Below are 21,111 nucleotides of genomic sequence, written 5' to 3'. Positions count from 1 at the left end.
TTTACGCCTGTTTTTCTGTAAAATTCCAGTTTTTAAGGGACACTGTCACGTTATGTTTGCTTAAACTGTTACAAATTTAAGAAAAAGGTCCCTAAATTTACATAATAAGAATTTGATTAATTCTAACTAAATGATAAAAACAAAATTTCTTGAAGAAAGTCCACACTGCAGCAACATTTTTGCAAAATTTCAACGATTTTCGAGCCAAACTTGAACCTTTGAAAAACTGAAGTAATGGCGCTTTTTCAAAAGTCCCTCACAGTCCGTTTCCATCCTCGCCATCGTTAGCCATCCTCACTTCCTAATGGGTTTTAATCATTTGTCGAGTACTGCTCTACAAAATAAAACCATTATTGTTCAGCTTCCAATGATCGAGATATGTTTTAATCTGAGATTTCCAAATCATGCTAAAAATGGTGACAGTGTCCCTATAAGCCCTGGGTTCATACAACTTCTTAAGGGGTTTCCGGTGGACCTATAAACAGGGGGTAGTATAAGGGCGGAGGGGGCGGCTTATAAGAGGTTTAAAAACATTTTGAAATAAGCCGGTGAAACCAACATCCAGCAGCATAAAAGGATGATAAACAAGTATGCAAAGCACTTAGGTCCTTATATGAAACTTCCTCGTGATGGCAAATACAGGCCTATAACCGCTGAACGTACTACCGACGTTTTACGGTATACATCTCTAAGTTCAGTAACAAACAAGTCAATTAGGAAATTGAATATTACCATTTAGTAATTCGCGACATGTAATTTCTCTTTCCAACATGGGTACGTTTGTCTAGAGGACAGTAAGGAGAATTTATATGATCATCAACTTGGGGATCATTCCAGTGGTGATGTTTTCCTGAACAAATCCTATGAAGGAACTACTTAAGGACAATAAAAACTTGCACGCACTGAGAACATAGACACATGAAAAAAAAAAAAAAATTCACAGAGACCGCTGAGCGTCAACAGAAAGTTTAATGATCTCATGAGGGAAACTACAAGCTACATTTTTGATCATTTTTTGTTTAAGTTAGTTAACTTTCAGTTCAATCTTCGGGGTCAAACTCAACGGGACCATTCATGAACACACCTGTACCTGACCTGTTGGAAAATGAAACTTGTTTAGTCATACTAAATCTGAGAAAGTTGAGAAAGAGGGTAATGGAAGGACTCTTGTACATAAGGATGCTGTACCGCAAGCTGAGCCCGCGAGGCGTAACAGTGCAACTGAAGTCAGATTCCCTATAATTCTGTTTAATTTTCCTCTGAGTTTTAAATAATTCATTATAAAAATAGCAGATATTTCACTTGTTTGCACTAAAAAGAAAACTATTCAAGTTCATGTACAAACAGCAGACTGCAAGTAAGTAAGTAAGTAAATAAGTAAGTAAGTAAGTAAGTAAGTAAGTAAGTAAGTAAGTAAAAGCTTTATTAATGTGTCAATGTATTTAGTTTTCACAACTAATTGGGGACACAACAAGAACGTTTGATCGAATCTTGTCTCTCGCAGGATTCGTGATGTACAAAATTACTGGGGTCTAATTGACATGATTATACCCAATCTCGGCACAATTCCCTAAGCGCAACAAACAACAAAAGGCTTTAGTTTGGATTTGTGAAGACGAATTTGACTCCCTACAATGGGCCATTTCTTGATACGTGTTAGCAGGAAAGACTGAAGCGACTCCGGCTGTTAGGAGAGCAACATGATCAGTACGTTGGACAAAACTGTTCTGGATCGACGTTTTACAAGAAAATAAACCAAAACAAGCAAAGTAACGCAAATAGTTTTGCGTTAGTTTGTGAACCGCTTTATTAAATTCCACACATGAAAGTTACTTTCATATAGATCAGGCAATGAAGACTTGCGTTTCAGCGTATCCACATTTGCTAACTGAATCACAAGCCCTCCGGCTCCACCGTCCCTGATTTTCTCGCAATTTAATTCTTGCACACCAGCATGAAATAACTTTGTTTGGTTTGCCTTTGAGGGTAGTATTACAACTTCAATCAGTCTTTCCCTATTAAAACCGCTGATGTATCACAGGATTATAATGCTGCTTAGATGAATTATTGCACCGTAAGAATATAAATGTACGTCGTTTCACTGAATGATTCTCACCTCTAGATACTTTCTGGTGCCAACACAAGGATCACCAAACTGGCCGTTTGTTGCCTCCAAAACGCATTCTTGCTTTCCGTCGCAATTATGTGTCACTTTAGCCTGCGATACAGCAGCTCCGCAGTTTGTGGTTTTTACCGGGCCGGGACAGATATGTCCCCCAGTCAAACGACCATAGTTTGCGGACACGATGTGAAGTTTCTGCGGAGCTTTGCAATGAATTGTTTGTTTGGCGCCTTCGCAAACTCTCACCAGCCAGCCACCATCAAAGAGTTCTGTTTTATGAACGCACTCATACTTTACCTGTGGATTGGTAACGCATCTACACTCAGCTTGATCAAGGAAATTTGTTTAAGAGTATAGGCTTTTGTTTTGGGACTCACTCAGGCGCGAGCTCCTCCTTAGATAAGCCTGTTAGTAAGCAAGCAAGTTATGAAAACAAAGTTATGAATGCATATATGAACTTATATCTGCTTTTATATGAACTTATATGAAGTTATATCCGCCTTTAGTTACTAATATTCTTTACAATTGCAATATCCTATATTTCGTAAACAGTTTAGGTAGGAACTTGTCACTAGGAATCAAGATATAAACTATCTTCTCTTTCAGTCCCCTTTGAAGGAATATAATGTTGAGCCCACCTCAAGATATTTAAAGGTCCCAACGCACGGGTCTCCAAAGGCCGAGTTCTTAGCGTGCAGAGTGCAGCGGGGCTGTCCCTGGCACTCAAACCTAGCCACCCTCATTGAGGTCCCAGCATGGCAGTTCGTGTCTTTGTTCAGTATATGACTACACATGTCCTGCTTTGTGCGTCCATACGATGCACTCAGAATATTGATCTCCTCTGTATCACGGCAGGTTATTGTCATCACTTGGTGCTCACAAACCCGACTTTCTTTCTCTAAAAATGAATAAATAATAAATAGCTAAATGAAGCTACTTTATAAGGTAAGGTAAGGTAAGGTAAGTTAAGGTAAGGTAAGGTAAGGTAAGGTAAGGTAAGGTAAGGTAAGGTAAGGTAAGGTAAGGTAAGGTAAGGTAAGGTAAGGTAAGGTAAGGTAAGGTAAGGTAAGGTAAGGTAAGGTAAGGTAAGGTAAGGTATGGTAAGGTAAGGTAAGGTAAGGTAAGGTAAGGTAAGGTAAGGTAAGGTAAGGTAAGGTAAGGTAAGGTAAGGTAAGGCAAGGCAAGGTATGGTAAGGTAAGGTAAGGTAAGGTAAGGTAAGGTAAGGTAACGTAAGTTAAGGTAAGGTAAGGTAAGGTAAGTTAAGGTAAGGTAAGGTAAGGTAAGGTAAGGCAAGGTATGGTAAGGTAAGGTAAGGTAAGGTAAGGTAAGGTAAGGTAAGGTAAGGTAAGGTAAGGTAAGGTAAGGTAAGGCAAGGTATGGTAAGGTAAGTTAAGGTAAGGTAAGGTAAGGTAAGCTAAGGTAAGGTAAGGTAAGGTAAGGTAAGGTAAGGTAAGCTAAGGTAAGCTAAGGTAAGGTAAGGTAAGGTAAGGTAAGGTAAGGTAAGGCAAGGTATGGTAAGGTAAGTTAAGGTAAGGTAAGGTAAGGTAAGCTAAGGTAAGGTAAGGTAAGGTAAGGTAAGGTAAGGTAAGGTAAGGTAAGGTAAGGTAAGGTAAGGTAAGGTAAGGCAAGGTATGGTAAGGTAAGTTAAGGTAAGGTAAGGTAAGGTAAGCTAAGGTAAGTTAAGGTAAGGTAAGCTAAGGTAAGGTAAGGTAAGGTAAGGTAAGGTAAGGTAAGGTAAGGTAAGGTAAGGTAAGGTAAATTTATTTAGAGTCGTAAACGTAGGGAGTGGTTGCCCAATCTCCCGAGCCGAGGGCTCGTGATAAAAACGCATGACTATTTTTCAAAATTGCCTGTAAAGGTAAGGTAAGGTCTGCGAGCCAAGTGGCTCATCAGGCGGGAACGTATCCCGGTTTGAGTAGCATGAAGGGAGTAGTTCTACTTGCCCCTGGATGGCGGATGCTAGTCCATCGCAGGGTTACTCGCCAGCAGAAAAGTTCACCGGTACCTATTTATACACCTGGGTGGATGGAGAGAGGCAATGTGGGAGTAAAGTGTGTAGCTCCAGAACACAACACACTGTCCCCGGCCAGGGCTCGAACCCGGACCGCTCGCTCCAGGGTCGAGCGCGCTAACCATGAGGCCACCGCGCCTCCCACCATTATTGCCCGTGTGTAGACAATTGTCCAACCCGGGAGAGATAGTAGTAACCTGTATGAGCTATATAGGCTTGTGGCGAACTAAAAAGTATGGACTTTGAACTGTTTTGGTCTGAAAATAGCTCGCAAAGTTTGCCATTTTGATATGAAAATGGGAATTGGCTTGCTTTCTGCCCTGAAATTAGGTGTGGTTTTCAACGAAACTGCAAAAGGTTTCTATCTCTTTTTATTGGCTCATTTTGTCCCCAAGCCAGAAAGGGAGAAGACGTTTGAGTAACCTAATCATAATACGTATTGCCTAGGACTGTAATCAATCGGTATACCATTTAACCAGATAATTTTACTTGCTGCTGCTGCTGCTGGGGCATAAGAAAGACAATAGAACGTTTCGCTGGTTGAGCTTCAGTTGTAATAACAGCAGGAAAGCTTGTAGCTCTATTTATATTTTTTTATCACTAGTTTGTATGGGTAAGCAGGCAAGCCGCTGGTGCCCTTTTAATTTGGAATCTAGCCAACTTAACAATGCTGAAAACTGTTTTCCAAGCATTCTGACCTCGGCCCTATATATGAGAGGATAAATCACGGAGCTACTAAATTGAAACCGAGGTGAACAAAGTAAATTGGGTGAGAAAACGGTGTTTACCTGCGCTAACAAATGCCACTGCGAGGAAACAAAAAGCCAATAGATGTAGCATCATCGTTTGTAACTTGAATCTGTAATATCTGTAACTGTAACAGAAATCAGCAGTCGCATAAGGACTTCATCTTACCCCCTCCTTGTTCTCAGAAGAATCCTCATGTTCCCATTTTCTTCAGATACGTATTCCCTGATCACCGCTGATAAAACTGTTTGAAAACTTTTTCCCCTTTTCTCCAAATAGGTCGCTCTGTTTTCCGCTACCCCGAAGAGGACGCCCTTGTCTTTTTGCTTCGTGAAATAGCGTCCTTGCTTACGCTGTTTCTGTAAAATAAAGCCCTTTACTCGAGTGAAAATAAATCAATTCGATTCGACATTCTAAGACAATAAAGATGTGTGCTCTCCCTTACCTGAAAATAGAATGTCGAATTAATACATAAAACGAAGACTCTCCCTGAATAAGTGGAAATGTTGCGTTGTCTCTAAATAAGTTGAAATGTTGTAAGAGGCTTTGGTCTCCTCACGGACTGATACTTACTTTTTGATACTGATTTTTTCTACTTGGGCGGCTTCAACCGATGTGGGTTTTCACCTTTGTCTACGATAGAATTTTAATTTGAGCCTTCAAACTGGCTTACTGCAGCTCTCTCTCCCTGTTTGCAACTAACTTTTTCAATGACCTAGCAACTGGTATCGATTTTCAATATCACAGTATTCTTTCTTGTTCGGCTTATTCTTTCATACAGCGTAAAAGTAGATTATTGTGACAATAATTCTTACCTTTTTCGTGTAACAATGGAACACGCAACCAAATCAGTTGTGATGAGAAGAAACTTATATTCGTCTTTTTTAAGACCTCTTTGGAGAATGTTTGTTGTAAAAATGTGTTCATTATTAATTTGTGCTACCCCACAAATATTTGTCGAATTTATTTTTTCTATAATTAAATTAAATATTTCTCAGAATGATTATCTCAATAACAAAATATGAGTAGCAGGATTTTCCCTCACGCTTTTGTGACTAAATACAGTTATTTAACTAAAACGAAATAAGGAGGTATGAGACACTGATTCAAGCCGTGTTTGGTCTTGTTCGTCGCTGTAGATATGATTAAATTAAACAAATAAGAGCACGGAGAACCCATGTTTTCATTTTATTCTGCATATTGAATACAGTTTGTTTGACAAACACAACGCACCCACATCTCGTTTAGTTATATTATTAAATGATTTGATTAATACAATATAAATAATGGGATTCCTTCAGCGTTTAACTTTGCATATTTTTCTTTTGCTTTTTTATCTTAATTATTTTGGAGCGTATCTGTAAACTAGCTTACAGCCGTTGAATCAAGGCAAAACACTCCCTTGGTTAAAGCTGGGATACAATCTTAATTATTTTGGGGTATATCTGTAATAATGAGTATTTTGCATCCAATACTGAGGTGCAATTGCTACTTTTATTATGTGCTATCAGTAAATGATTTGACAAACCGGCAAAACATAACCAACGAGATCCTCGTTTGGTGTTTTATTTTATTTCTTTTTTCTTTTAATTTTCACCGTTATTATTTCATGGCTTACCTGTAAACGTGTATAAGCTTGTATCTGATACAGCTTAGGGAATCACCCTTACGTTCAATAAAGGATTAATTTAATTAACGGATTGATATTGAATATTATTGAATATCTTTAAGAAAACAATAAAACACTTTTGTTATATGTTTAATTAGCAAAGTGTAAACAACGAGATGCTGGTTTATTACTTTGTTCATTAAAATTTAAACGATAAGTTACTCGGCGTTTTGTAACATACAGTGTAAACACGCGTGTCTCGAAGAAGCCAGCTTTTTCGATGCCCTACACAAGAGTGGCGCGGTTGCTAATGCAACCCGGCCGGGTTACATAAGTGACACGTTTATGGTTTTGTTATGCGTATTAAGGGACAACATGACGGCGATTTTGCTGTATTTACGGTCAAACCAATGCTAACGATTACAACCGAGTACCTTCACACGAATAAGAAACTTCTCCTAAAACAACAAGATAAAGAGAGAATAAATTGCAATTTGCGTTTTAGTGATATTTCCGTGATACTGATGACCAGAGACTGTGAAAAAAATCCACGAGACTCCTTCAATTTCACATCACAACCTTATGAAAATGTCCTTTTCGTAACTTAGAACTCACTTAAATTTAGATTTTAACAAAACTAGATCATTTTTATAAGTTTTCTTTTGATGGAAAAATAGATATTTCACTTTCTGAGTTTTATTTTGGTGGTCATGCTTGCGACAGAGCTCACAATTTAATTGTGATTAGATAGTATGTTGAAATGAACTTATAAACAGCTTCTTGATCTTCGCAAACGATTTCAAATTATTTGTATTTTTCAATTCTAGCTGCAGCGACGTCTCCCTTTAACCTATCCGGTTCTTATTTTTCTAATTGTTATTCCCTCCAGATATTGGAAATCGACTGACAGACAAATCTAGCCCACTTCTTTCGGTGATTGCGTGTTGACGGGACGTACGGGGCTTCTACTGTAAGTACCGCAGAGAAATGGTAGGAAATTTTCCTAGCATTTCTTACATACTCGTCTTGCGGCCAGGGAAGGCGTCATAATCTGTTTCAGTGACAAGCCGATGATATTAAATAAAAAATAAAACAGAAAGGGCCGATGAAATATGAGAGAAGCTTTAAAATGAAGTCACGACATTAACAGTGCTTTAAAAGTAAATATAGTGCGTTCGAGTCATTCCCCACGCTTTCAAATGATAGCGGACTCCACCGACGCCAATAATCTGGAACAAAACAAAGTCATTATATATCGGATCACGTCTAAACACACGCGAAGAAAGACTTGGGCAGGAAAAAAACGTGAGCGGACAAAACCGGGGAATGCCGATAAATCAAGTAATCCCGCAATGATGAACGAATTACACAACATGAACCTTCCTCTGCTTCTCCCCCTGAACCAAGTTGAGATCTACAAACTGAACTTAAAGATACCAAAGTGCCTACGAATGGATGTTGAGCGCGGCGAGCAGACGTAAATGTCTTGTTTACCCAATGAAAGCCATCGCAATAAACTCTGAGCTTGCATCGAGATGCTTGTCCGGGCGTAAAGGAGCGTTTGATTAATCAATCTAAAACAGATCTTAAGGAATAAAACCCAGATGATCTGGAATACTTGTCTGAGTATGTCGTTGGCAGTGGGAGCCACGTGCAGTATTATCATGCTCGGAAATTGAAGTTATTGTGTAGAAAATATCGTACAATTACACAGCCGATGGCAAAAAACAAAAAAAATAAAAATAAAAAGCGCGAGGAGAAACTTAGTACACAGCATACATCTCATTAATCTTCTACATATACCTACACAACAATACATCTCATTAATCCCCCACATATACGTACACAGCCTACATCTCATTAATCCCCCACATATACGTACACAGCCTACATCTCATTTATCCCTCACATATAGCTACGCAGCTTACATCTCATTAATCACCCACATATACCATTTCAGTTTACATCTCATTAATCCCCCACATATACACCGAATGCAAATATGGCGGACCACTCGGTCGGCGCCCGGGACGAGTCGCATGCAAGCGAGGCTAGTCAGGCATTGATGTTTTGCTTCGACAATGCTTCCCCAGAAAAGTCTTGCTTAGTCGTCTATCTAGTCTGTTTTATTTAGCTGTGGCTACGAGCTGCTGCGTTTCTGAACGCCACGAGAAGGGATATATCGTTTGTATCCAGTGAATGCTTTCAGCCAAATGAGAACGACTTGTAGCTAAATGCGGTCACTTACACATTTCCTAAGATCTTCCAGCCTGAACGAACAAACTTTAGCAGTTCCTCCGACGATCGTGAACTTCTTACCTTCGTCTGTTTTCCCTGAGAGGCGACCGCGGAAACGAAAAAACGAAACACTTTCTCTGCTGTGGAAGATTTCAATTCCTTCTGGTGGCATTTAGGAACACAACAACTTATAAGGAGGGCGAAACAAAAACAGACCAGATCGACGACGAAGCAAGACTTTTCTGGGAAGCATTGTCAAAACACAACATCAAAGACTGACTAGCCTCGCTTATATGCGACTCGTCCCGGGCGCCAACCGAGCGGTCCGGCATATTTGCATTCGGTGTATACCAACATAGCCTACAGCTCATTAATCCTTGACATTTACCTACACAGCCTACATCTCATTAATGCCTCACATTCACCTACACAGCATAATCTTTGTTAGGCGCATTTGATCATATTCACATGTTAATTTGCGCCTTAGAAATATTAAATATTATTATTATTATTATTATTATTATTATCTCATTAATCCTTCAAATATACCTACACAGCCTACATCTCATTAATCCCCTACATATACCTACACAGCCTACATTTCAATAATCCCCACATATACCTACACAGCACACATCTTATGTGCCTTTGGAACCCTGTTAGAAAATTAAAGCTTTCACAGTTTATGCGAGTTAATAAAGACGAAGCTTCCTATGCAATTGACAGCTAGACCATCCAAATGAGCAGATGATTCAGCGTTGTTCGTTTACAACTGACAAAAGAACACCAACTTTGAGTACGAGAGAGTAAGTTTTGAATGGACTCAAAGTTAAACTCAATTACAGTCAAGACTGTGATGACTGTGGCGCGGTGGTTTTGCGCTTGTCTCTGAAGATACCCATGGCGAGACCAAACTAGCCTGGTATGCCGTCGAAGTGTACCAAAACGGTACTATTAGATATTTACCGCACTCAAATTCGGCCGAGGGGCATGATATCGTGGCCATATCAGGTCAGTGACTTGATATCGCAGGATATCAGGACAGGGTAAATCTGTAACACCACAAGAGGTCACTAGACAATCGCTGCGAGCCACCAAGGGCGTGGTTACCAAAACAGGAAAGAAAACTGATTTGTATTAGGGGTGGCGAATGGTTTTTGAAAAACCATGGGTCTCGCAAAATTCTCGTCAAATTTCATGGGTCTCGTATGTAGTGCCTTTTTTAAAGCAGTTATGTAGGTCTCGTAGTCCCGCTTTTTCACAAAGCTGCAGCCTCGTAGTCGGTCTCGATTTTTTAGAGGCATAGAACTCGAAGCAGCGATTTGTTTGTTCGGTTTATATTTTACAATAGACATTAAACGACTTACAACCTGAACGTATCGAGCTCGCATTTACAACACTTTTTTTCATTCTTTTTTTAAATAAGTATTAGCGAGCAGCATACAGCAACAGATCTTGTCAACTTGCTTTATTTTCTCTGACCGGTCTCGTCTGATAGTACAGACTTCGCCAGGGAGTTTGAACAAGATGGCTAATCTATACAGTACAAATCACATTCGTACAAAGGTGTGGACAGCAAAAAAATACCTACCTACCTAAAATACCCACAGAACATTTCGTGCAGGATATAAGAAAAGTGCAACATTTAATTTTGGGGCTCACGGATTTAACGTTAACCAGTCGGAGAAAATAAGGCAAGTTGACAAGATCTGTTCCTGATGCTGCTCACAAGTACTTATTAAAAAAAAAGCTGTTTAAAAAAAATTAACAACAAAAAACTCGCTAGTCTCGCCTCCACTCCTTTTATTATTCTTCTTAGTTGGCTTATTGTGATCTTGCTGTACAGCGTATTAGAATAAGAGAGTGTTGTGTCGATGCACATTTTTTGGATAACAATCTTAAAAAAAACTCCTAATACTCTTAAATGATTACAACTCTTTTATTACTCTTTGTGCCAACTGTTCTAACTGCAAGCAATGCAAGAGGTTTTGCGCTGAAGAAAGGTGATCGACGGCAAAGTTGAACTGGAAGACGTTCTTTAGAAGGTGTGGTTAACGGAAGGAGTTCCTTGCCTATCCACGTTCTTTGCTTAGGATTGTTCATCAAAGTACGCGGTATATATATACGCCTAGAGCTACAACCTCAGACTTATTTCGCGCCAGGGTACAAGACAGAAAGAAGTGATTCACAATGCTGATAACAGCTGAGTCCAGTCTTTTGGCTACGTTACACTACTGAACTAGACAAAGCATATCTTGGTGACTAAATTCGCAGCGTGATATAAACTTGTAGTTCAGAAAAACAACTGTTCAACCCTGACTAAAATCACCAAACACCTAAATTAAGAAACGCCACTACATAATAATACTTAAAAACAATATTAGCAGATGTCTACAAAGAAAATTGTCAGGAATCGGCGGCTATGTTGTAATGGTATTTACTTCGAGGGCTGCACTGCGAGACAATTGCCTGAGGTCGTTCTGGAACAGAGAAAACCGAGGGCGATATCTCAAGCTAGTGACATCTGATAAGTTTATTATATTGCCTTTGCTAATATTAGTACCAGCCGCTGCCGGGCATTAACCTCCACCATGGAAATGACGGAAAAATGCAGCCCGGAGTAGTGCATTACAACGGGCGTTAAATCATTGGAAAGTTTAATAATCTCAAGAATGATTGTAACTGACCAAGCATAGACGGCGTATTGACCAAAGTCGTTATTGTTTGTTCTTGTACACCTTGCTAAAGAAAAAAATAACCAACAAGGTCAATATTTCTACTTATTACACGGTCACGAGTAAATTAGTTTACAGGGTCAATAACTAAAATCAAAACCAATCAGATTGCCCTGTTACCGTTGTTAGACTGGTCACTGTCCCGGCTTACATTGTTCTCTTTTACTTCCACCTTTCTGTTTTAAGGAAAGAAGGCTAATGAGGTAATTGTGATAAGTAAAGGTACTGGCTACTTTCGAACCCAGTGGCTCATTTGACTAACGCTTATCTCTGGCTTCCGCAACAAAGAGCGACTAGGAATAGACCTTCTCCTCCCTGCTAATCAATCGGAAGGAGGCCCCCAGCATTACATTCGCTGGAACCCATTTAGACATCAGGGTACGGTAGAGAGAGGCACCGTCAGAGTAAAGAACACAATATAATAATCCTGGTCAGGGCTCGAGCCTGGACCGGTTGATAAGGAGCGCTTTTCATTGAGCCAAAAAATTCTGGAACTTTTGGAACGGGGGAAAGTTTCCGGAAAACCCGAAATTAGTTGAATTTTCGAAATGCTAACTATTAGAACGAAAATTCCGGGTTGAAAAAGTCAAATAGAACGGAAATTCCCAGTATGAAATTGTTTCAAATTTGCGAGGTTGTCCTCTTTGACGGAAATTCCGCAAAATGTTTCGCCCTTGTAGTGCCAATTTTGGGAGATTCAAAGCGGAATGTTTGGTCCACTGGAAAGCGAAATCCGGCGCAGTGACCATTAGGAATTGCGCGCGCTGCAATAGAGAACTCCGAGTTCGTAATATATCTTAACAAAGTACTCGGCTTCCGCGCGCGCACGTGTTTCATCCGGTTATAACGCGCGCCGCTTACGCAGCGAGTTTGAGTGCGGGCATTACACTCGTATTTTATAAAATGAATCGTCAACATCCTCCTCGAGCATTGTTTAAGCACTTAATTTAATTTACTTAATTTACTGTTTATTCACTGTTTAAGCACTACATCTCGTACTTCCCTATGCGCTGTTCTCGTTTTAGAAAGTGAAAATGTTTTTGTGTTTATATATCTGAAAAATGACTTCGGCCTCGTTTACTGTTTCCTTAAGGCCCTGGCCAAACCAGAATCACAGTAGGCGAGAGTTCACTGAGATTGGTCGCTAAAATACTGTTAAGCTCTCATTTTGAAACCAAGTTTCAATGAGAGTTCAAGACACCTTGGGCTCCCTCGATGACTAATTTTTGTCGTCTGTCGTGTATTCTAACCCTCGTTTGGTCGCGTTCTAGTGATAGTCGTTGAAAGTTTAGTTCTCTTTAACGCTCGGGAGCTCTGGTTGACGCACGCTTTGGGAAAGCTAGAACCAACGGAAATGAAAAGCAATAAACTAATTAGCGAACTCTCACCATCACTTAGTCAGTCTCCGTCAAGTTGCTCCAGAGGACGATTCCTTTCCCTCCAGAATCCCTCGCCCATCTCTGATCCTACAAACGGAATCAAGGAAATGAAACGAGGTGAACCACCGTTCATGTGTAGTAACGGTATTAGACAGTGAAGACTAGCTATATTAAATTTGGTCCGTGCCAAGACATACTTTTGTTATTTGTTATACTCGTAACTTTGCCGATACTGGATTTTCCCTATCAACTCTCGTTATTTTTATTTTAATTAATTAACGTGCATGGCACCGACACCTTCAACTTTAGTCGTAAGAACTAACAGATAAATATTTTTTCCAAAACACTTGAATTGTCGCAATACGGTAAAAAAAGAACTTTGCTTGTTACAAGTCTTGCAAGTTTCCTTGTTGTAATAAATGCGCGCGTTTTGGATATTTTTGCAACTTATGCCTCTCTATATATACCCAAAGTCATTCAAATAGCGAAGAAGCACACACGTTTTGATAAGTTAATAAAGATGGTGAATTTTAAGCTCGGTAATGAAATGTGAAGGTGAATTAATCAACATGACACGAGCGTGGGACAAAGAAAAATTCTTTGTCCCACGCTCGTGTCATGTTGATTAATTCACCTTCACATTTCATTACCGAGCTTAAAAATTCACCATCTTTATTAACTTATCACCACTCACGATGAATTCGATAGCGTTGATCCTAGCAGTATGCAGGACACCTATCATATATGAACTCAGTTAAATGACCTTGCTCTCCACGAGTTCTCGTAGCTCAGTGGATAGAGCACCCGCCCGGTGTTCGGGAGGTCATGGGTTCGATTCCTGTCGGGGACTCAGAATTTTTCTTTGTTCCACGCTCGTGTCATGTTGATTAATTCACCTTCACATTTAACACACGTTTTGTACATAAAGCAAAAAGCCAAACTTACATTTTTCTCACCTTACAGCAAACTTTCTTTCTATTGGAAAGTTTTTTTTATAAAAAGGGAATGCTGCAGCCGATGTTTTCGAGTGATCATTAGTTTTTCATCTTCATTATCACTGCTGTGTAAATTTACCACTTTATGTTTGTCATGGGGACTAACTAAGTTGACGGTAATTAGTCCCAGGGAAAATGGGCTTATTGGTGTTTGTATTTTGCGTGAAAACATGCAGCGAACGGCTTTAGAGACGGTCCAAAATGTTTGTTTGTTCATAACAAGATGTGTCGAGTTTGGGAGTTGTAGCACTGTACACCGGCTAACAACTGCAAAACAGGTAAGCTGGATTGAAGTGAAGGACTTAATGCTTTGACAAAAGGCTACGATTTTTCCCACAGGTTGTCAAGGTTGAAGTCACTTTTAACAATAACGCTTGTTATGTTAGACTAGACAGGTGTCTTGATGTTTTCTAACAAATGAAAGTACGTGACAGTTCAAATGAACAGTCTGAAACGCGAATTTTGGACAAAAATTGGTGTATGTGTGTATCTGGTTGTATTTTATTTGTGACTTTCTTGTACACTACGAAAAAATAATATCTTATAACTAAAATAAACAGAATAAAAACCTTATTATCCTATAATCCATTTTAGCCTCTTACGACTGAGTGTCCCGGTGGTTGCTCGTGAAATCCACGCTACACGAGAATGCATGCATTGGCTCAAGACATTCATTCGGAAATTTTGCTTTGTGCACCTAAAACACTGCCCTTTTTCAAAAAGCTACATCTTAACACCTTTGCCAAGTTATAATTACCCCTTGACTCTTGTAAATGTATGGCTTTTGTTTTTCAAGAGGTGTTAATGAAAACCCTCATAACGTGTTAAATCCCCAATCAAAAACCATAATAGCAAGCCATTGTCCTGGGAACTGGTGGGAATATGTTTGTTGACATCTAATTACGGTCACCCTCTCAACGCCATTAAAACAAAAATATGCTACCTGGTCATTTGAATGAAAAGACAAGAGGATTTGGATTAGCAAATAACAAGTAATTAAGGCAAGTAAGAGACAAAGTACGATATTGGACCTAAAATTAATAGTTAAGAAATGCTCCCCGGTATAAAGGCCAAAACAACTACCGAGTAAACGAAATGTGTGACTTGGAGAGCGAGAAAAATACCCAAGAGTCAATACGTTTTGGCTTAATAACCCAGCCAATAGAAGGAAAAAGATCCCATTAAGTCCGGAAGACTAAATAAATCTAGGATTTCACTTTAAATCTATAGCACCAGTTTATATAGCACTCCAATCCACCAATAGCTATTCTTTTTGGAAACAACACCTTTTCTGTCTTGTTTGCATAGATACGTGGAATGCAGCATTACCTATTATTCTAAAACGGATCGGTGAAAGTTCTGTCGTACCTGCTCTCATCTTTAAGGGGTGTTCGTGCTTGCAGGTGCTTGGTGAGACACTTATTTTCGAAAAGACTTGTAAACATTTTTATGTCAATTAAGAAGTTCTCTAAAATCTTAAGCGTTACATCAGGGTCTCAAACACTATGCGATACCTACCGACATATGACTGACTTTTTTACTAATCAAAACAAGTGAACAAGCCAAAGTTTGTTTTCAAGTTTCTGAGAACAGTTTTTTTTTCAAAAATGACCGCAGGATTGTCTTTTTTCAAACACACAGAGTACTTTGAAACCACTTGCGGCAATCGCTCTAAATAATGCCACCGGTTCTCTAAGAAAAATGTCAAACGCAGCAGAGCTTTGATAAAGATGGCCCATTTATTTCTGTGCTAGCTACAGATCCTTTAACGAGTGAAATACATTAGCTGGTAGACACTGAGTAATTACGCTATATATACGAACTTAAAATTGCATGCGGCTGAAACAAAGCTTCTTCCCTGTTTTATTGCTTGTGATTCAAGAGAGCCTGTTATCCATCCCAAACACAAAATGGCGTTTCACATGTTACATAACTGATCTCTTATCCAAACATTCAACTTCTATTCTTCTTTATCGACAGTTGATTTGCTATCAAACGTTGGACATGCCGACCCTTCATGACGAGTTGTAATATTCAAATGTACGAGCTTAATACCCAAGATAAACTGCTCTTAGCTATTGTAGGCTTTCTAATGCAGTCCCACCGTTCCGAGTTCGGATTAAACTCTTGTGGCACCGGCCATTACCAAAGTCATAACTAGAATTTTTCAGAGACATTACAACCCGAGTAGGAATGATAATCATCTGATGACGATTAAGTACTTTGGCGCTTACAATCGCTTAAATTATTGCAATTTTACCCAGTTACAACAAAGGTTAAAATTTAGAGCAAACGTGCTTCAACACTCGCCTCCTGTTTTGGGACGATTGACATATAAACATTTTTCATAGTTATATCTTGAACTTAACATTTGAGCATAGTTAACTAATTACTAACTATGATTTGAGTTACCTAGCTTTCATAGAAACAACAACAACAACAATAACAACAACAACAAACAGAGTGCATGCCGAACACAGTTCCTTGTTCAAACGATCACTTTCTAAACAAATTGTTATAACTTAGAAACGGCTGTCACCACTTCAATAGCACAACTATGGTCGTGTCTTGGGACAATTGTAATATATTCATTTTCTTATGCTAGATCTATGATGGCGATATCCGAGTTACGTATAAGAAGAACATCGTATATGACGAACACATTCAGTTGTGCCTTAATTGACCACTTTCCATACGAAACCTTTACCAGTTATTTACTTAATTGAAGTTGCTCTGATAAACTAACCGCCAGAGCAAATCAAGCGATTTGCCTTTTTTTTGACAGTCCTTCGGAGGGCATTAGTATTTTGACACCGAGTTCTTCAATCGTATTCCACCGCGACTAGAAAAGCTACGAAGAGGTGGAACCGAATGGAAAGTTGTCGCTAATGATGGTGACTAAGTTAAAGTGCCACTGAAACGAAATTTTCGTACTCTCTTTTATTATCCCAATCTATAGTTTCAAACGTGCTTAAAGTAATGGTGAACTTTATTTCTGTCAAATCCTAACGGAAAGTGCTTTTTTTTAGCTGTTGAAATCGACTTTTTGGAGCAAAGCTGTGTCCGGGCTCTGGAACCGAGTTTAAGGACCTTGTGACGTCACTGGTTGTATTCAAGCAAGAAGCGCTATAGATCCTCTCTTGTTTTCACTTGATTTATTCAAGTTTATTCTCCATATTGTCGATACCTACTAGTTTTCTACCTTGTAATTTCTGTCCAGCCTTGACAGGAAATACACATCATAAACGTTGGAGGGCGCCAGAGAGCGTAGATTCACCAAAATAAATGCAACAGATTAGAACAGCTCAGTATACTTTTCGAACAGCTTGAGTACTCGATTGGAGATTTCGAAGACGATTGTGGTAACTTTTATATCACGTCCCGAAGCCTAAACACGATATTTCGTCGTCTGTTTTCAGCCTGGTTCTGAGATTTGGATTCTCACGTTAATCTAAGGTCTATTACAAGGTTCGAATATATCCTCGGCAACTTTACAGCATTAAAAGCCGTAAGCGCATCAGCCATTATTAACGGTCCACAAGCTTTGAGTCGAGTACTTCTTTGCACACAGAGGGCATCGTTTTATGATACTAATAAGTGAAAGTTCTTGTGGTAGACAAAATGAATCTTTGAAAATTGTGATCCGCAGTAGGGTTTGCTTTATCGCCGCACACGTATCAGTGTAAACAAAGCGGGAATTTCGCTTCTCTTTTACACGTATCTCCCAATTGCAATATTTCACGGCCGATGGATTACTTTGAGTTCTTTAGCACATACTTATGTCTATGATCTTCATTTAATAGTATCCAAGTTCAAAACAATTCGTTAAAACGTCGCTAGTTTACACTCCTTTCGAAGATTCATTAAACGGAATTTGAACCAATTTGCATATATGACCTTTCGCCGCCGACATTGTCACGCTTTCTCTCGTTTCCTGAAAACATACCTGTAGGATCATGGCAGCTTAGTTTACCTTTATAGTTTAAATTCGCTCCCTCATATAAAAGAAGAAGGTTTCTTAAATTTTTGCTGTTGTGATAACTTGTAGGATGTCGCAGATACAACTGGACTAAAGGTCACTGTGGCACAATCTTGTCCGCTGTGAAACTCACAAAGCGTCCGGTTTCCTCGAAGCGAAGCGACTCGAAAACTCGAAGCGTTGTTGCTGCGATTCGTGCAGCAGCACTCTGGATAATATTTTCAAAAGCCGCTTTCTCTTGTTTTCATTTCTTTTTTACTTTAAGAGTGTAGATATTGTTTAATTGATTGCTGGCCATTTCACCAAGAGTCCCGATCATTTTGCGATCTAAGAACTCCCACTCGTTTGCTTGCTTACATAAAATATCCTGTAAATATCCAATTAAATAGACTGGAAAGCCCCAGGATCGACTCTGGACCTCTTCATGTCTAAGGCTACTGTTATTACCTGCTTTACAGCTCTGAGATGTCCTTAAGATGTTTTTTTGGGGGCTTCGAACAGTAATCTCTTCTCCCATAATCACTCTAAATTTTCAGCGCGGCACTGAGAGTAATACAACCAGTGACGTCACTAGGCTGTTTTGGCCGCGCCAAAATGGCCGCCAATTTTGGGCTTACCCAGCCAACTTCGAACGGCTGAAAAAGCAGTTTTCGCTTTCCGTTTGCAGTGTTTCCAAGTAAGGTTGAAACTTTATTACTAAGCAAAACTCTCACATACAAAAATTTCGTTTCAGTGGCACTTTAATAGAGACAGTCATGCAATAAAGTGAAGATTAACTTCTGTTCACCCGACAAACGGCTGGAGCAGGTCCCGTTTAAATTTAATGTAACAGCAGTCTTTCTAAAGCAGATAGTGCTTAGCAGTCCATCACACATAAACGGAAGGTATCTTGCACTGAGATTCTCGATCATTTTAACGCACAATTGCACAGAACTAGCATACATGACTTGAGTAAATGTTGTAAAAGTAGTGACATTTTTTCATCTATTTTATCCCGCTCCTTTTAAAATAATAAATGTCCAACCGTATACACGCCTCTGTGGACACAAAGGTGGAGAAAAAAGGAAAATAGCAAATTAAAGTAAAGGTAAAGTTCTCTGTCATTTAATTTTCTGCTTCTTTAGGCAGTTGTTCAAAGCATGAATGAATATTATCTTTTCGTCTCCCATGAATATGAGTAAAATGCACGTTACCGGAAAAAGGACTGTTTCCCATGGTTATTTTTATTCTTCACGGGCAGGGGGAAGGGTGTGTGTGTGTGTGTGTGTGTGGGGGGGGGGGGGGGGGATCCAGTGTATCGCAGCCTGGAGAGGACATAGGCAATTTCCCTCTTGAGGAGGACAGCAACGATTACATTATGCAACACTTGACAAAGTTAGCTCGTAGAAAGTAAAAACTATGAGTAAGAGCACTTTAACTTCAGTTTCCTCTTGTCAAGATGCTTATTTCCTGGCTACATTTATTCATAACACAAATTTAAGCCGCACTTAAATATAACAATATCAGTCCCATAATATGATTAATATCTTCTGTTGGTTACCACCGAGAACCATTATTTATCATCCATATCATCAAAGCAATTCCCATATAATCCACACCAGACATCCCACGTAGTGAATAAATGGATACGTAAATTACTTGCAGGAAGAATAACCGGAAACTTTCTAAGTAAACGAAATGAAATTCGCAGGAAACATTCATAATGTCATCTTATGGTTACGAATTCCGTTCGGGCCTATTAACAAGCTGCTTTGTATAGTACCATTTTAGCTATTCTTAGCTTTCCCCCCAAGTATAATGGTAAAGTTTGCCATGCAAAGGAAATTGATCACAACAGAATAAAAGGCTGTAATTTACATGTTTTTAATCAGCTTTCCATTCTAGTTTCAAAACGGAACTGAAGAGAAAGTCAAAGAGCACCTTTTATTATTTCTCCCTCGAGGCAGCAAAATCAACTTGAGATCTAACAGATCGAGAGGATAGAAAATCTGAGTTATTTATGTTTAAAATATATTTATGTATATTTCCGAGGTCGCTGTTATCGCTTCAAGTCATAAGAAATTAAAAAAAAAAAAGAAAAAAAAAATCACTTGATTTTAAACGAGGAAGAAAAAATCGTTCAATAAAAAGAAAAAACTTTTTAGAGAAAAAGCATCTTATCTACTCAACGAAAAAGGTTGGCGCAGTGACGTTGTTTTAGAGATGCACAATCTAAATATATTTCATGAAATTAAAATCCATGTTTCCAAATTTCCGACTCTTTAAGAACACTAAACAAACATGTTCAATACGGACTTAAAGGTTTCACATTCAGTCAAAAAACACGAAACCAGTCAAATGACTAAATTTTATAAAGCTTGCCTCAAAGAAGATCCCTAGATTCGTCGACAAGACGAGACCAGATGGAAGCCATCCAAAGAAGCCCAGCCAAAGAATTTCCATCCATTGATTTTGGCTCATTAAATCGAAGAAGCTACGCCAGTTAATTCTGGGCGCACTTTCTAATAGAGGTTCCTCAGAGACCCGCTACACGTTCAAGCAAAAAATTAAACATAGCCCAACACAACGCTAGATCCGAGTTCACCTTCGCATCTCTTGTTTTATTGGCAAATAATTCATTGCGTGGATAGTTTATATACGATGGATAGTTTATTATGAAACTAGAAATATTGTATCAATCAATGAACAGTGCTGTTATCGTGCTAACAACTGAGTAAACATAGTTTGGGTAAGAAAAACATCAAAACTTTGCCAACAGAAGGGAAACCGAACACAATAGAAAATAGATAAACACCACTAGAGATCATGTGCTTGTATTTCTGTAATTTTCAAAAGCATGGATGCTAAAATATATTGGCAGAAAAAAATTCTCGCCTGACTTTTCTGTATAATAAAATAACGCCGCTTTTGATTACAATCGAACTAATTCACTTTTGAGATTTTATTTGATCTTCTTAAAACGCGAGGTCGCTAACAACGAATTGCCATTTCGGAACCTATCTGATAAGATGTATTTAGATTATTACAATTGCAGCTGATTACTGCCGTAGCTCTAGGGTAAACGAATTAAGATGTTTCTGTAATAGCATTGACGGACAACGGTACACAATCGAGAAAATGGTTGGCTGTATATAGAATTTTAAAAACATGCAGTGAAGGCTTCATGAGATCTTTCTTCATCCACTTACGATAACATCATTTCCAGCAAAGCTTTTAGCGAATAGGTCTTCAAGTTTAATCAGAATCCATTGAGAGTACAGAAATGGTCGCAGATCCAATCTTGACCGGAAATCTT

The 21,111-nt window shown here is 39.0% G+C and overlaps 1 protein-coding gene across 3 annotated transcripts; it reads right to left on the bottom strand.

Moving 5' to 3' along the window:
• Positions 1-358: 358 nt before the first annotated feature.
• Positions 359-5,895, bottom strand: LOC145483020 (L-rhamnose-binding lectin CSL3-like). 3 transcript variants are annotated; one of them, XM_081461644.1, is made up of 5 exons: positions 5,697-5,895; positions 4,923-5,008; positions 2,761-3,020; positions 2,117-2,419; positions 359-1,095 (listed from the first exon to the last, which is right to left on the bottom strand). In XM_081461644.1, the coding sequence occupies exons 2-5, from the start codon at positions 4,975-4,977 to the stop codon at positions 1,060-1,062; spliced, it is 654 nt and encodes a 217-aa protein (XP_081317770.1). In that variant the 5' UTR covers positions 4,978-5,008; positions 5,697-5,895; the 3' UTR covers positions 359-1,059. The 3 variants fall into 3 exon arrangements, with proteins under 3 accessions (XP_081317770.1, XP_081317769.1, XP_081317771.1); XM_081461643.1 differs by lacking the exon at positions 5,697-5,895 and having other exon boundaries at positions 4,923-5,480; XM_081461645.1 differs by lacking the exons at positions 4,923-5,008; positions 5,697-5,895 and adding an exon at positions 5,050-5,480.
• Between the last annotated feature and the right edge of the window lie 15,216 nt (positions 5,896-21,111).

Source organism: Orbicella franksi, chromosome 3 (genome assembly GCF_964199315.1).
Source record: "Orbicella franksi chromosome 3, jaOrbFran1.1, whole genome shotgun sequence".
Taxonomy (NCBI): domain Eukaryota; kingdom Metazoa; phylum Cnidaria; class Anthozoa; order Scleractinia; family Merulinidae; genus Orbicella; species Orbicella franksi.
This window is presented reverse-complemented; position numbering and strand designations above follow the sequence as displayed.

Excerpts from the sequence above, each read along its gene's own strand:
- LOC145483020 (XM_081461644.1), bottom strand. The coding sequence starts at position 4,977 with ATGATGCTACATCTATTGGCTTTTTGTTTCCTCGCAGTGGCATTTGTT. Across the intron at positions 3,021-4,922 it reads AGTGGCATTTGTTAGCGCAG|AGAAAGAAAGTCGGGTTTGT; the intron begins GTAAACACCGTT and ends ATTCATTTTTAG. Across the intron at positions 1,096-2,116 it reads GCACCAGAAAGTATCTAGAG|GTCAGGTACAGGTGTGTTCA; the intron begins GTGAGAATCATT and ends ATTTTCCAACAG.